Genomic DNA, 14,838 nt, shown 5'->3' with positions numbered 1-14,838 from the left:
ACTGGCTTTCTTATCACGCAGATGACATCGTGGAACGGCAAAACGCAGCTTCGAACGTGTGCTTTTGGGCCCTTCCGGTTGACTTCTATCCTCGTTTAGGACATTTTTACCAGGAGGTGGGAATTGTCCGACAGATTTGTGCACGCCAAGCAACAGAAATTGCGCATCGGCTTTCTTATCACGCAGACGACATCGCGGAACGACAAAACGCCGCTTCAAACGTGTGCTTTTGCGCCCTTCCAGGTGACTTCTATCCCCATTTAGGACATTTTTACGAGGACGTGGGAATTGTCCGACAGATTTGTGCACGCCAAGCAGCAAAAATTGCGCATTAACTTTTTTATCCGGAACGGCAAAACGGCGCTTCTAACGTGCGCTTTTGCGCCCTTCCGGGTGACTTCTATCCCCGTTTAGGACATTTTTACCAGGAGGTGGGAATTGTCCGATAAATTTGTGCACGCCAAACAGCAGAAATTGCGCACTGGCTTTCTTATCACGCAGATGACATCGTGGAACGGCAAAACGCAGCTTCGAACGTGTGCTTTTGGGCCCTTCCGGTTGACTTCTATCCCCATTTAGGACATTTTTACGAGGACGTGGGAATTGTCCGACAGATTTGTGCACGCCAAGCAGCAGAAATTGCGCATCGGCTTTCTTATCACGCAGACGACATCGCGGAACGACAAAACGCCGCTTCAAACGTGTGCTTTTGCGCCCTTCCAGGTGACTTCTATCCCCATTTAGGACATTTTTACGAGGACGTGGGAATTGTCCGACAGATTTGTGCACGCCAAGTAGCAAAAATTGCGCATTAACTTTTTTATCCGGAACGGCAAAACGGCGCTTCTAACGTGCGCTTTTGCGCCCTTCCGGGTGACTTCTATCCCCGTTTAGGACATTTTTACCAGGAGGTGGGAATTGTCCGATAAATTTGTGCACGCCAAACAGCAGAAATTGCGCACTGGCTTTCTTATCACGCAGATGACATCGTGGAACGGCAAAACGCAGCTTCGAACGTGTGCTTTTGGGCCCTTCCGGTTGACTTCTATCCTCGTTTAGGACATTTTTACCAGGACGTGGGAATTGTCCGACAGATTTGTGCACGCCAAGCAACAGAAATTGCGCATCGGCTTTCTTATCACGCAGACGACATCGCGGAACGACAAAACGCCGCTTCAAACGTGTGCTTTTGCGCCCTTCCAGGTGACTTCTATCCCCATTTAGGACATTTTTACGAGGACGTGGGAATTGTCCGACAGATTTGTGCACGCCAAGCAGCAAAAATTGCGCATTAACTTTTTTATCCGGAACGGCAAAACGGCGCTTCTAACGTGCGCTTTTGCGCCCTTCCGGGTGACTTCTATCCCCGTTTAGGACATTTTTACCAGGAGGTGGGAATTGTCCGATAAATTTGTGCACGCCAAACAGCAGAAATTGCGCACTGGCTTTCTTATCACGCAGATGACATCGTGGAACGGCAAAACGCAGCTTCGAACGTGTGCTTTTGGGCCCTTCCGGTTGACTTCTATCCCCATTTAGGACATTTTTACGAGGACGTGGGAATTGTCCGACAGATTTGTGCACGCCAAGCAGCAGAAATTGCGCATCGGCTTTCTTATCACGCAGACGACATCGCGGAACGACAAAACGCCGCTTCAAACGTGTGCTTTTGCGCCCTTCCAGGTGACTTCTATCCCCATTTAGGACATTTTTACGAGGACGTGGGAATTGTCCGACAGATTTGTGCAGGCCAAGCAGCAGAAATTGCGCATTAACTTTTTTATCCGGAACGGCAAAACGGCGCTTCTAACGTGCGCTTTTGCGCCCTTCCGGGTGACTTCTATCCCCGTTTAGGACATTTTTACCAGGAGGTGGGAATTGTCCGATAAATTTGTGCACGCCAAACAGCAGAAATTGCGCACTGGCTTTCTTATCACGCAGACGACATCGTGGAACGGCAAAACGCAGCTTCGAACGTGTGCTTTTGGGCCCTTCCGGTTGACTTCTATCCTCGTTTAGGACATTTTTACCAGGAGGTGGGAATTGTCCGACAGATTTGTGCACGCCAAGCAACAGAAATTGCGCATTGGCTTTCTTATCACGCAGACGACGTCGCGGAACGGAAAAACGCCGCTTCGAACGTGTGCTTTTGCGCCCTTCCGGGTGACTTCTATCCCCGTTTAGGACATTTTTACCAGAAGGTGGGAATTGTCCGACAGATTTGTGCACACCAAGCAGCAGAAATTGCGCATTGGCTTTCTTATCACGCAGACGACATCGCGGAAAGGCAAAACGCCGCTTCAAACGTGTGCTTTTGCGCCCTTCCGGTTGACTTCTATCCCCGTTTAGGACATTTTTACCAGGAGGTGGGAATCGTCCGACAGATTTGTGCACGCTAAGCAGCAGAAATTGCGCATTAACTTTCTTATCCGGAACGGCAAAACAGCGCTTCAAACGTGTGCTTTTGCGCCCTTCCAGGTGACTTCTATCCCCGTTTAGGACATTTCCCCCAGAAGGTGGGAATTGTCCGATAAATTTGTGCACGCCAAACAGCAGAAATTGCGCATTGGCTTTCTTATCACGCAGACAACATCGTGGAACGGCAAAACGCAGCTTCGAACGTGTGCTTTTGGGCCCTTCCGGTTGACTTCTATCCCCGTTTAGGACATTTTTACCAGGAGGTGGGAATCGTCCGACAGATTTGTGAAAACGAAGCAGCAGAAATTGCGCATTGGCTTTCTTATTACGCAGACGACATCGCGGAACGGCAAAACGCTGCTTCAAACGTGTGCTTTTGGGCCCTTCCGGTTGACTTCTATCCCTGTTTAGGACATTTTTACCAGGAGGTGGGAATCGTCCGACAGATTTGTGCACGCCAAGCAGCAAAAATTGCGCATTAACTTTCTTATACGGAACGGCAAAACGGCGCTTCAAACGTGTGCTTTTGCGCCCTTTTAAGTGACTTCTATCCCCGTTTAGGACATTTCACCCAGGAGGTGGGAATTGTCCGACAGATTTGTGCACGCCAAGCAGCAGAAATTGCGCATTGGCTTTCTTATCACGCAGACGACATCGCGGAAAGGCAAAACGCCGCTTCAAACGTGTGCTTTTGCGCCCTTCCGGTTGACTTCTATCCCCGTTTAGGACATTTCACCCAGGAGGTGGGAATTGTCCGACAGATTTGTGCACGCCAAGCAGCAAAAATTGCGCATTAACATTCTTATCCGGAACGGCAAAACGCCGCGATGAACGTGTGCTTTTGCGCCCTTTTGAGTGACTTCTATCCCCGTTTGTGACATTTTTACCAGGAGGTGGGAATCGTCCGACAGATTTGTGAACGCCAAGCAGCAAAAATTGCGCATTAACTTTCTTATACGGAACGGCAAAACGTGTGCTTTTGCGCCCTTTTGAGTGACTTCTATCCCCGTTTGTGACATTTTTACACGGACGTGGGAATTGGCTGACAAATTTGTGCACGCCAAGCAGCAAAAATTGCGCATTAACTTTCTTATCCGGAACGGCAAAACGGCGCTTTAAATGTGTGCTTTTGCGCCCTTCCGGTTGACTTCTATCCCCGTTTAGGACATTTCCCCCAGAAGGTGGGAATTGTCCGATAAATTTGTGCACGCCAAACAGCAGAAATTGCGCACTGGCTTTCTTATCACGCAGACGACATCGTGGAACGGCAAAACGCAGCTTCGAACGCGTGCTTTTGCGCCCTTCCGGTTGACTTCTATCCCCGTTTGTGACATTTTTACACGGACGTGGGAATTGGCTGACAAATTTGTGCACGCCAAGCAGCAAAAATTGCGCATTAACTTTCTTATCCGGAACGGCAAAACGGCGCTTTAAATGTGTGCTTTTGCGCCCTTCCGAGTGACTTCTATCCCCGTTTAGGACATTTCACCCAGGAGGTGGGAATTGTCCGACAGATTTGTGAAAACCAAGCAGCAGAAATTGCGCATTGGCTTTCTTATCACGCAGACGACATGGCGGAACGGCAAAACGCCACTTCGAACGTGTGCTTTTGCGCCCTTCCGGGTGACTTCTATCCCCGTTTAGGACATTTTTATCGTTACCATGAATTGATTAACGTGGACCCTGACTTAAACAAGTTGAAAAACTTATTCTGGTGTTACCATTTAGTGGTCAATTGTACGGAATATGTACTGTGCAATCTACTAATAAAAGTATCAATCAATCAATCAATCAATCAATCAATCAATCAATCAATCAATCCTCCGACAGATTTGTGCACGCCAAGCAGCAGAAATTGCGCATTGGCTTTCTTATCACGCAGACGACATTGCGGAAAGGCAAAACGCCGCTTCGAACGTGTGCTTTCGGGCCCTTCCGGTTGACTTCTATCCCCGTTTAGGACATTTTTACCAGGAGGTGGGAATCGTCCGACAGATTTGTGCAGGCCAAGCAGCAAAAATTGCGCATTAACTTTCTTATCCGGAACGGCAAAACGGCGCTTCAAACGTGTGCTTTTGCGCCCTTCCGGGTGACTTCTATCCCCGTTTAGGACATTTCACCCAGGAGGTGGGAATCGTCCGACAGATTTGTGAAAACCAAGCAGCAGAAATTGCGCATTGGCTTTCTTATCACGCAGACGACATCGCGGAACGGCAAAACGCCGCTTCAAACGTGTGCTTTTGGGCCCTTCCGGTTGACTTCTATCTCCGTTTGTGACATTTTTATCGTTACCATGAATTGATTAACGTGGACCCTGACTTAAACAAGTTGAAAAACTTATTCGGTTGTTACCATTTAGTGGTCAATTGTACGGAATATGTACTGTACTGTGCAATCTACTAATAAAAGTATCAATCAATCAATCAATCAATCAATCGTCCGACAGATTTGTGCACGCCAAGCAGCAAAAATTGCGCATTGGCTTTCTTATCACGCAGACGACATCGCGTAAAGGCAAAAGGCCACTTCGAACGTGTGCTTTTGCGCCCTTCCGGTTGACTTCTATCTCTGTTTGTGACATTTTTACCAGGAGGTGGAAATTGTCCGACAAATTTGTGCAGGCCAAGCAGCAGAAATTGCGCATTAACTTTCTTATCCGGAACGGCAAAACGGCGCTTCAAACGTGTGCTTTTGCGCCCTTCCGGTTGACTTCTATCCCCGTTTGTGACATTTTTACAAGGACGTGGGAATTGTCCGACAGATTTGTGCACGCCAAGCAGCAAAAATTGCGCATTAACTTTCTTATCTGGAACGGCAAAACGCCGCGATGTACGTGTGCTTTTGGGCCCTTTTGAGTGACTTCTATCCCCGTTTGTGACATTTTTACAAGGACGTGGGAATTGGCCAACAGAATTGTGCACGCCAAGCAGCAAAAATTGCGCATTAACTTTGTTATAAGGAATGAACGGCAAAACGGCGCTTCAAACGTGTGCTTTTGCGCCTTTCCGGGTGACTTCTATCCCCGTTTAGGACATTTCACCCAGGAGGTGGGAATCGTCCGACAGATTTGTGAAAACCAAGCAGCAGAAATTGCGCATTGGCTTTCTTATCACACAGACGACATCGCGGAACGGCAAAACGCCGCTTCAAACGTGTGCTTTTGGGCCCTTCCGGTTGACTTCTATCTCCGTTTGTGACATTTTTATCGTTACCATGAATTGATTAACATGGACCCCGACTTAAACAAGTTGAAAAACTTATTCGGGTGTTACCATTTAGTGGTCAATTGTACGGAATATGTACTGTACTGTGCAATCTACTAATAAAAGTATCAATCAATCAATCAATCGTCCGACAGATTTGTGCACGCCAAGCAACAGAAATTGCGCATCGGCTTTCTTATCAAGCAGACGACATCGCGGAAAGGCAAAACGCCGCTTCAAACGTGTGCTTTTGCGCCCTTCCGGTTGACTTCTATCCCCGTTTGTGACATTTTTACGAGGACGTGGGAATTGTCCGACAGATTTGTGCACGCCAAGCAGCAGAAATTGCGCATTAACTTTCTTATCCGGAACGGCAAAACGGCGCTTAAACCGTGTGCTTTTGGGCCCTTCCGGGTGACTTCTATCCCCGTTTAGGACATTTTTACCAGGAGGTGGGAATTGTCCGACAGATTTGTGCACACCAAGCAGCAGAAATTGCACATTAACTTTCTTATCCGGAACGGCAAAACGCTGCTTCAAACGTGTGCTTTTGCGCCCTTCCGGTTGACTTCTATCCCCGTTTAGGACATTTTTACCAGGAGGTGGGAATTGTCCGACAGATTTGTGCACACCAAGCAGCAGAAATTGCACATTAACTTTCTTATCCGGAACGGCAAAACGCTGCTTCAAACGTGTGCTTTTGGGCCCTTCCGGGTGACTTCTATCCCCGTTTAGGACATTTTTACCAGGAGGTGGGAATTGTCCGACAGATTTGTGCACACCAAGCAGCAGAAATTGCACATTAACTTTCTTATCCGGAACGGCAAAACGCTGCTTCAAACGTGTGCTTTTGCGCCCTTCCGGTTGACTTCTATCCCCGTTTAGGACATTTTTACCAGGAGGTGGGACTCGTCCGAAAGATTTGTGCACGCCAAACAGCAGAAATTGCGCATTAACTTTCTTATCCGGAACGGCAAAACGCCGCGATGAACGTGTGCTTTTGCGCCCTTTTGAGTGACTTCCATCCCCGTTTGTGACATTTTTACGAGGACGTGGGAATTGTCCGACAGATTTGTGCACGCCAAGTAGCAGAAATTGCGCATTAACTTTCTTATCCGGAACGGCAAAACGGCGCTTAAACCGTGTGCTTTTGGGCCCTTCCGGGTGACTTCTATCCCCGTTTAGGACATTTTTACCAGGACGTGGGAATTGTCCGACAGATTTGTGCACGCCAAGCAGCAGAAATTGCGCATGGGCTTTCTCATCACGCAGATGACATCGCGGAACGGCAAAACGCTGCTTCGAACGTGTGCTTTTGCGCCCTTCCGAGCGACTTCCATCCCCGTTTGTGATATTTTTACAAGGAGGTGGGAATTGTCCGACAGATTTGTGCACGCTAAGCAGCAAAAATTGCGCACTAACTTTCTTATCCGGAACGGCAAAACGCCGCTTCAAACGTGCGCTTTTGCGCCCTTCCGGGTGACTTCTATCCCCGTTTAGGACATTTTTACGAGGACGTGGGAATTGTCCGACAGATTTGTGCACGCCAAGCAGCAGAAATTGCGCATGGGCTTTCTTATCATGCAGACGACATCGCGGAACGGCAAAACGCTGCTTCGAACGTGTGCTTTTGCACCCTTCCGGTTGACTTCTATCCCCGTTTAAGACATTTCTTACACATCTGTGAAGGCACCATTAATGCTGAAAGGTACATACAGATTTTGGAGCAACATAGGTTGCCATCCAAGCAACGTTATCATGGACGCCCCTGCTTATTTCAGCAAGACAATGCCAAGCCACGTGTTACAACAGCGTGGCCTCATAGTAAAAGAGTGCGGGTACTACACTGGCCTGCCTGTAGTCCATACCTGTCTCCCATCCAAAATGTGTGGTGCATTATGAAGCCTAAAATACCACAACGGAGACCCCGGACTGTTGAACAACTTACCCTGTACATCAAGCGAGAATCAGAAAGAATTCCACCTGAAAAGCTTCAAAAATTTGTCTCCTCAGTTCCCAAACCTTTATTGAGTGTTGTTAAAAGGCCATGTAACACAGTGGTAAAAATGCCCCTGTGACAACTTTTTTGCAATATGTTGCTGCCATTAAATTCTAATGATTTGCACACAAAAAAATTGTTTCACAGTGTGAACATTAAATATCTTGTCTTTGCAGTCTATTCAATTGAATATAAGTTGAAAAGGATTTGCAAATCATTGTATTTTGTTTTTATTTACCATTTACACAACATGGCAAATTTACTGGTTTTGGGTTTTGTCGAATGCATTAAACATGTGTTCTTGTGTTACATAAAAATTGTGAAAATCCCCTCAAAAACTGCAGTTTCACTTTAAGTATACATCAATGTTTCCGTACGAGGAGGCCCTGGCAGGAAATAGCTGATACGTACAGTATGACTTACAGTATAGTACAGGGGTCACCAACCTTTTTGAAAGCAAGAGCTACTTCTTGGGTACTGATTAATGCCAAGGGCTACCAGTTTGATACACACTTAGATAAATTGCCAGAAATAGCCAATTTGTTCAATTTACTACGTTTAATAAATAAATCTATATATATAAATAAATGGGTATTTCTGTCTGTCATTCCGTCGTACATTTTTTTTCCTTTTACGGAAGGTTTTTTGTAGAGAATAAATATGAAAAAAACAATTGGTGTAAAAGAGGAGAAAACACAAAAAAAATGAAAATAAAATTTTGAAACATAGTTTATCTTCATTTTCGACTCTTTAAAATTCAAAATTCAACCGAAAAAAAATGAATAGAAAAACTAGCTTATTCGAATCTTTTTGAAAAAAAATAAAAATAGAATTTATGGAACATCATTAGTCATTTTTCCTGATTAAGATTAATTTTAGAATTTTGATGACATGTTTTAAATATGTTAAAATCCAATCTGCACTTTGTTAGAATATATGACAAATTGGACCAAGCTATATTTCTAATAAAGACAAATCATTATTTCTTCTACATTTTCCAGAACTAAACAAATTTAAAAGACTTTGAAATAAGATTTAAATTTGATTCTAAAGATTTTATAGATTTGCCAGAATCATTTTTTTGAATTTTAATCATAATAATAAGAAATATTTCACAAATATTCTTCGTCAAAAAACAGAAGCTAAAATGAAGAATTAAATGAAAATGTATTTATTATTCAAAAAAAAAATATTTAAAAAAAATACTTGAACATTGATTTAAATTGTCAGGAAAGAAGAGGTTTAAAAATAAAATAAAAATAAAAATACTAAAATCATTTTTAAGGTTGTATTTTTTCTCTAAAATTCTCTTTCTGAAAGTTATAAGAAGCAAAGTCAAAAAATAAATGAATTTATTCAAACAAGTGAAGACCAAGTCTTTAAAATATTTTCTTGGATTTTCAAACTCTATTTGAGTTTTGTCTCTCTTAGAATTAAAAATGGCGAGCAAAGCCAGACCAGCTTGCTAGTAAATAAATAAAATATAAAAAAAATGGAGGCAGCTCACTGGTAAGTGCTGCTATTTGAGCTATTTTTAGAACAGGCCAGCGGGCGACTCATCTGGTCCTTACGGGCTTCCTGCAGTATGTGATACGTCTGCACAAAAAGCAGAATAAACCAGCGATGAATCTTCACGCTTGGCTCAATATTTTAACAGCTAATGACCTTTTTTCAAATTACAACGGCGTGTGTGCACGCATAACATTTACTGCGCGTATACTTCCCTTCACCTTTTGATGCAATGGCATAAAAATTAATGGGACAACGCCCCCGTTATGCGGCCATTAAACCACCACCTGACAATCATTTTATTTTACCACCTTGTCATCTGTCACTTGTGTTCATTAAGAGTGAACTTGGAGGGAAGACAAGGCAGAAAATTCACGACTGGAATGGAAAAAAAAACATGCGGTAGTATCCTTAGAAGGTCAATAATAGTGCGCACGGATGCAGGAAACAATAGATATGCATCTCGCTCGGCTGAAACAAAAGCCAGGAGGACGCCTCGTATGGCGACCTTGGACGGGAGATCATTTGGCGATAAAAGAAATATGCACTGAGTGGGGAGTGATGCATATCTGAGAACATTACGCTGTGTTGACGACGTTTAGGAGAGAAAAACATACAAACCCTGTTTCCATATGAGTTGGGAAATTGTGTTCGATGTAAATATAAACAGAATACAATGATTCGCAAATCATTTTCAACCCATATTCGGTTGAATATGCTACAAAGACAACATATTTGATGTTCAAACTCATAAACTTTTTTTTTTTGTGTGCAAATAATCATTAACTTTAGAATTTAAAACCAGCAACACGTGAAAAAAGAAGTTGGGAAAGGTGGTAAAGTTGAGGAATGCTCATCAAACACTTATTTGGAACATCCCACAGGTGTGCAGGCTAATTGGGAACAGGCGGGGTGCCATGATTGGGTATAAAAGCAGCTTCCATGAAATGCTAAGTCATTCACAAACAAGGATGGGCCGAGGGTCACCAATTTGTAAGCAAATCGTCAAACAGTTTAAGAACAACATTTCTCAAAGTGCAATTGCAAGGATTTTAGGGATTTTACCATCTACAGTCCGTAAAATCATCAAAAGGTTCAGAGAATCTGGAGAAATCACTCCACGTAAGCCATGATATTACGTACCTCTGACCCCTCAGACGGTACTGCATCAAAAAGCGACATCAGTGTGTAAAGGATATCACCACATGGGCTCAGGAACACTTCATAAAACCACTGTCAGTAACTACAGTTGGTCGCTACATCTGTAAGTTCAAGTTAAAACTCTACTATGCAAAGCGAAAGCCATTTATCAACAACACCCAGAAACGTTGCCGGCTTCGCTGGGCCCGAGCCAAATCTAAGATGGACTGATGCAAAGTGGACAAGTGTTCTGTGGTCTGACGACTCCAGATTTCAAATTGTTTTTGGAAACTGAAGACGTCTTGTCCTCCGGAACAAAGAGGAAAACCATCTGGATTGTTACAGGCGCAAAGTTCAAAAACCAGCATCTGTGATGGTAAGGGGGTGTATTAGTGGCCAAGGCATGTCGTGTCCTCCGGAACAATTAGCCTGTTCACCTGTGGAATGTTCCAAATAAGTGTTTGATGAGCATATATATATATATTTATATAAATATATGTATAAACACATTTCCTCAATTAAATATTTATCCTGAAAATGGGACGGGATAATCTTTCTGTGAATGTTCGGACCTCCTGTTTCCATGCCAGTGTCTTACTGGTAATGCAGAGTAAAACCAGTATGGTCTTCTTGCTCTTTAGAATTCCAGTTACACTGAGCAACAGCGCCTCTGCTGGCCTCAGGCAGGTACTGCGTTCCATTTGGACTTCTTAATGATCAATTAAATTGATTAGTATCAATCAAATTGATTAGTATGCCCGTACCTGGGTGTACCTTACAAAAATGACGGTAACCGTTAACTCCTCCTGTGACGTTTGGGTCGCATGGTGATGCGGAGTCATTGCATCCCAATGATGCAGTCGGGCTTCGAACATAGCGTGGCGGTAAAAAACAAATGATTTCCATCATCTTCCGCTCATCCGAGGTCGGGTCGCGGGGGCAACAGCCTAAGCAGGGAAACCCAGACTTCCCTCTCCCCAGCCACTTCGTCTAGCTCTTCCCGGGGGGATCCCGAGGCGTTCCCAGGCCAGCCGGGAGACATAGTCTTCCCAACGTGTCCTGGGTCTTCCCCGTGGCCTCCTACCGGTTGGACGTGCCCTAAACACCTCCCTAGGGAGGCGTTCGGGTGGCATCCTGACCAGATGCCCGAACCACCTCATCTGGCTCCTCTCCATGTGAAGGAGCAGCGGCTTTACTTTGAGTTCCTCCTGGATGGCAGAACTTCTCACCCTATCTCTAAGGGAGAGACCCACCACACGGCGGAGGAAACTCATTTGGGCCGCTTGTACCCGTGATCTTATCCTTTCAGTCATGACCCAAAGCTCATGACCGTAGGTGAGGATGGGAACGTAGATCGACCGGTAAATTGAGAGCTTTGCCTTCCGGCTCAGCTCCTTCTTCATCAAAACAAATGATTTATTAAAAATAAATCAGACTTTGACAAAAACAAACAGAACTAGCATGGGAGCTAGAAAGAATAAAGGGACTTAGCATGGAAGCCTGCACAGGCAGAACTGGTAACCAAAGTCGTCACTCTTGTGTGAACACAAACTACGAAGCAAGAACAAATGAACAAAAAAAGCAGGCTTAAAGTCCTACTGAAAGCCACTACTACCCACCACGCATTTTGATAGTTTATATATCAATGATGAAATATTAACATTGCAACACATGCCAATACGGCCTTTTTAGTTTAGTAAATTGCAATTTTAAATTTCCCGGGAGTTTCTTCTTGAAAACGTCGCGTAATGATGACGTCACGGGCTGTTAGGAAATATGAGCGCTGCGCACACACACAGCTAAAAGTCGTCTGCTTTAACGGCATAATTACACAGTATTTTGGACATCTGTGTTGCTGAATCTTTTGCAATTTGTTCAATTAATAATGGAGAAGTCACAGTAGAAAGATAGAGTTGGGAAGCTTTAGCCTTTAGCCACACAAACACACGGTGATTCCTTGTTTAAAATTCACGGAGGTGAAACTTTACTATGAATCGGAGCGTTCAAGCGAACATGGATCCCGACCGAATGTCAACCAGCCGGGTTCGGTGAAAAAAATTGTGGTAAAAAGTCGGTTCCATAAAGCTGCCGTCGACTTCCCTGAGACATTGGCGTCAAAACACCTGTGGACACACACCTCCGACTATCAGGTACTGTTAAACTCACTAAAACACTAGCAACACAATGGAAAGATAAGGGATTTCCCAGAATGATCCTAGTAAATGTGTCTTAAAACATCTGAATCCGTCCCAATGCAATTGCGTTTTTTTTTTTAACTTTTTTTTTTCTAGTCCGTCGCTATCAATATCCTCAAACACAAATCTTTCATCCTCGCTGAAATAATGGGGAAATTGTCGTTTTCTCGGTCCGAATAGCTATTTTTGTTGGAGGCTCCCATTAAAATCAATGTGAGGATGTGAGGAGCCATCAACTTGTGACGTCATCGTCTGCGACTTCCGGTAGAGGCGGGGCTTTTCTCTTAGCACCGAAAGTTGCAAACTTTATCGTGGATGTTCTCTACTAAATCCTTTCAGCAAAAATATGGCAATATGGCGAAATGATCAAGTATGACACATAGAATGGACCTGCTATCCCCGTTTAAATATGAAAATCTCATTTCAGTAGGCCTTTACCTCAATCATAAGGCAGGTGCGCGTCACAAGCAAGAGGCAGGTGAAAATCATGAGTAACCATGGAAACAAACTGAGAGGTGCACAGAAAGAGTCCAAAACAAACAGAAAACCCAAAAGACTCAAAAATAGAAGTCAAAAATATGATCGGGGCAGAATTCATTGTGCAGAATGACCTATTTTCTGACTCCTGCTACTCTCTGCCGTCGAGTAAACAAACAGGCGTCGTTTCTCATTAGGGCTGCGTTTGGGGCGTGGCCTACAAGCTCCCCACGGGCCGCGAGCAGGAAGTGAAGCGCTACCTGGACTACCGGGAGAAGGGCGGCTACCGGGTCATGCCCGTGGCCTTCCACCCCAGACGGGACGACGGCCTCACCCCCGCCCAGACGCTCCTCTACATCGGCTCGCGGGACAACCCCGACTACCTGGGCCCCGCCCCCCTGGAGGAGATCGCCGAGCAGATCGTGGGCTCCAGGGGGCCGAGCGGGCAGAACACGGAGTACCTGTTCCAGCTGGCCCACGCCGTCAGGAGCATCCTGCCCGAGGACAAGGACGCGCATCTGTTCTCGCTGGAGACCCTCGTGCGGCAGAAAGTGGAGCGGGAATAACAACTCCCAAGGTGACAATGGAGATCAGGGGTTCTCTCTCTCTCTCTCTTCTACACCAGTGTTTTTCAACCACTGCGCCGAGGCACACTTGTGTGCCGTGGGAGATGATCTAATTTCACCTATTCGGGCTAAAAATATTGCTATGGGAGAGTGTAATACTCTTCCATAGCAGTAGGTGGCAGCCGGTAGCTAATTACTTTGTAGATGTTGGGAACAGCGGGAGGCAGTGTGCAGGTAAAAATGTGTCTAATGCTTAAAGAAAAAATAAACAAAAGTAGAGTGCCTCTAAAAAAAAAGGCATTGAAGCTTAGGGAAGGCTATACAGAACACAACTAAAACTGAACTGGCTATAAAGTAAACAAAAACAGAATGCTGGACGACAGCAAAGACTTACTGTGGAGCAAAGACAATGTACATCCGAACATGACATGACAATCAATCTCCCCACAAAGAAGGATAAAAACAACTGAAATATTCTTGATTGCTAAAACAAAGTACTGCATTTTTCGGAGTATAAGTCGCACCTGCCGAAAATGCATTATAAAGAAGGGAAAAAACATATATAAGTCGCACTGGAGTATAAGCCGCATTTTTGGGGGAATTTTTTTTTGATAAAACCTAACACCAAGAATAGACATTTGAAAGGCAATTTAAAATAAATACAGAATAGTGAACAACAGGCTGAATAAGTGTACGTTATATCAGTGGTCCCCGACCTTTTTGTATCCACGGACCGGTCAACGATTAATAATTTGTCCCGCGGCCCGGGGGTGGGTGGGGGAGAATCCTTTTTTTTTTTTTTTTTTCTTTATCATGAAAAAAGGACCTTTTTTGTCATGAAAATGGGAGTTTTTTGTGGTTGGTGCACTAATTGTAAGTGTATATTGTGTATTTTATGTTGATTTAATTAAAAAAAATGAATTAAAAAAAATTCTGCAGCCCGGTACCAATCGGGCCACAGCCCGGTGGTTGGGGACCACTGCATTATATGACGCGTAAATAACCAACTGAGAAGGTGCCTGGTATGTTAACCTAACATATTATGGTAAGAGTCATTTAAATAACAATAACATATAGAACAGTAGTGTCAAACTCAAATACAGAGTGGGCCAAAATTTTAGACTGAACTAAGCCGCGGGCCAAGGTTGAACAAATGAACCTTTTAACAGGGACCCAAACAAGTTTTGAATTGAATATTGAACGAGCAAGGCTTGTATAACTTTATGGTGACATGTAAAATCGATTTTCAAATAATAATAATAATAAAATATCAATGGTATATTAAATAAAATTGAAATAAAAAATTGAATGCCTCTTTCCTATTTGCAGCC

General features: G+C 44.2%; 1 protein-coding gene across 2 annotated transcripts in view; it reads left to right on the top strand.

Annotated features, from left to right (window-relative positions):
- Positions 1–14,838, top strand: part of LOC133557225 (putative glutathione-specific gamma-glutamylcyclotransferase 2) — a 41,263-nt gene that overhangs the window by 10,306 nt on the left and 16,119 nt on the right. For both annotated transcript variants that reach the window (XM_061907529.1, XM_061907528.1), the window contains exon 3: positions 13,139–13,518. In XM_061907529.1, the coding sequence (XP_061763513.1) occupies positions 13,139–13,507 (369 nt within the window). In that variant the 3' untranslated portion in view covers positions 13,508–13,518. The remainder of the gene's footprint in view (positions 1–13,138; positions 13,519–14,838) is intronic.

Source organism: Nerophis ophidion, linkage group LG08, assembly GCF_033978795.1.
Source record: "Nerophis ophidion isolate RoL-2023_Sa linkage group LG08, RoL_Noph_v1.0, whole genome shotgun sequence".
Lineage (NCBI taxonomy): Eukaryota > Metazoa > Chordata > Actinopteri > Syngnathiformes > Syngnathidae > Nerophis > Nerophis ophidion.
The sequence above is the reverse complement of the archived record's forward strand: the minus strand, read 5'-3'. Positions and strand labels throughout refer to the sequence as shown.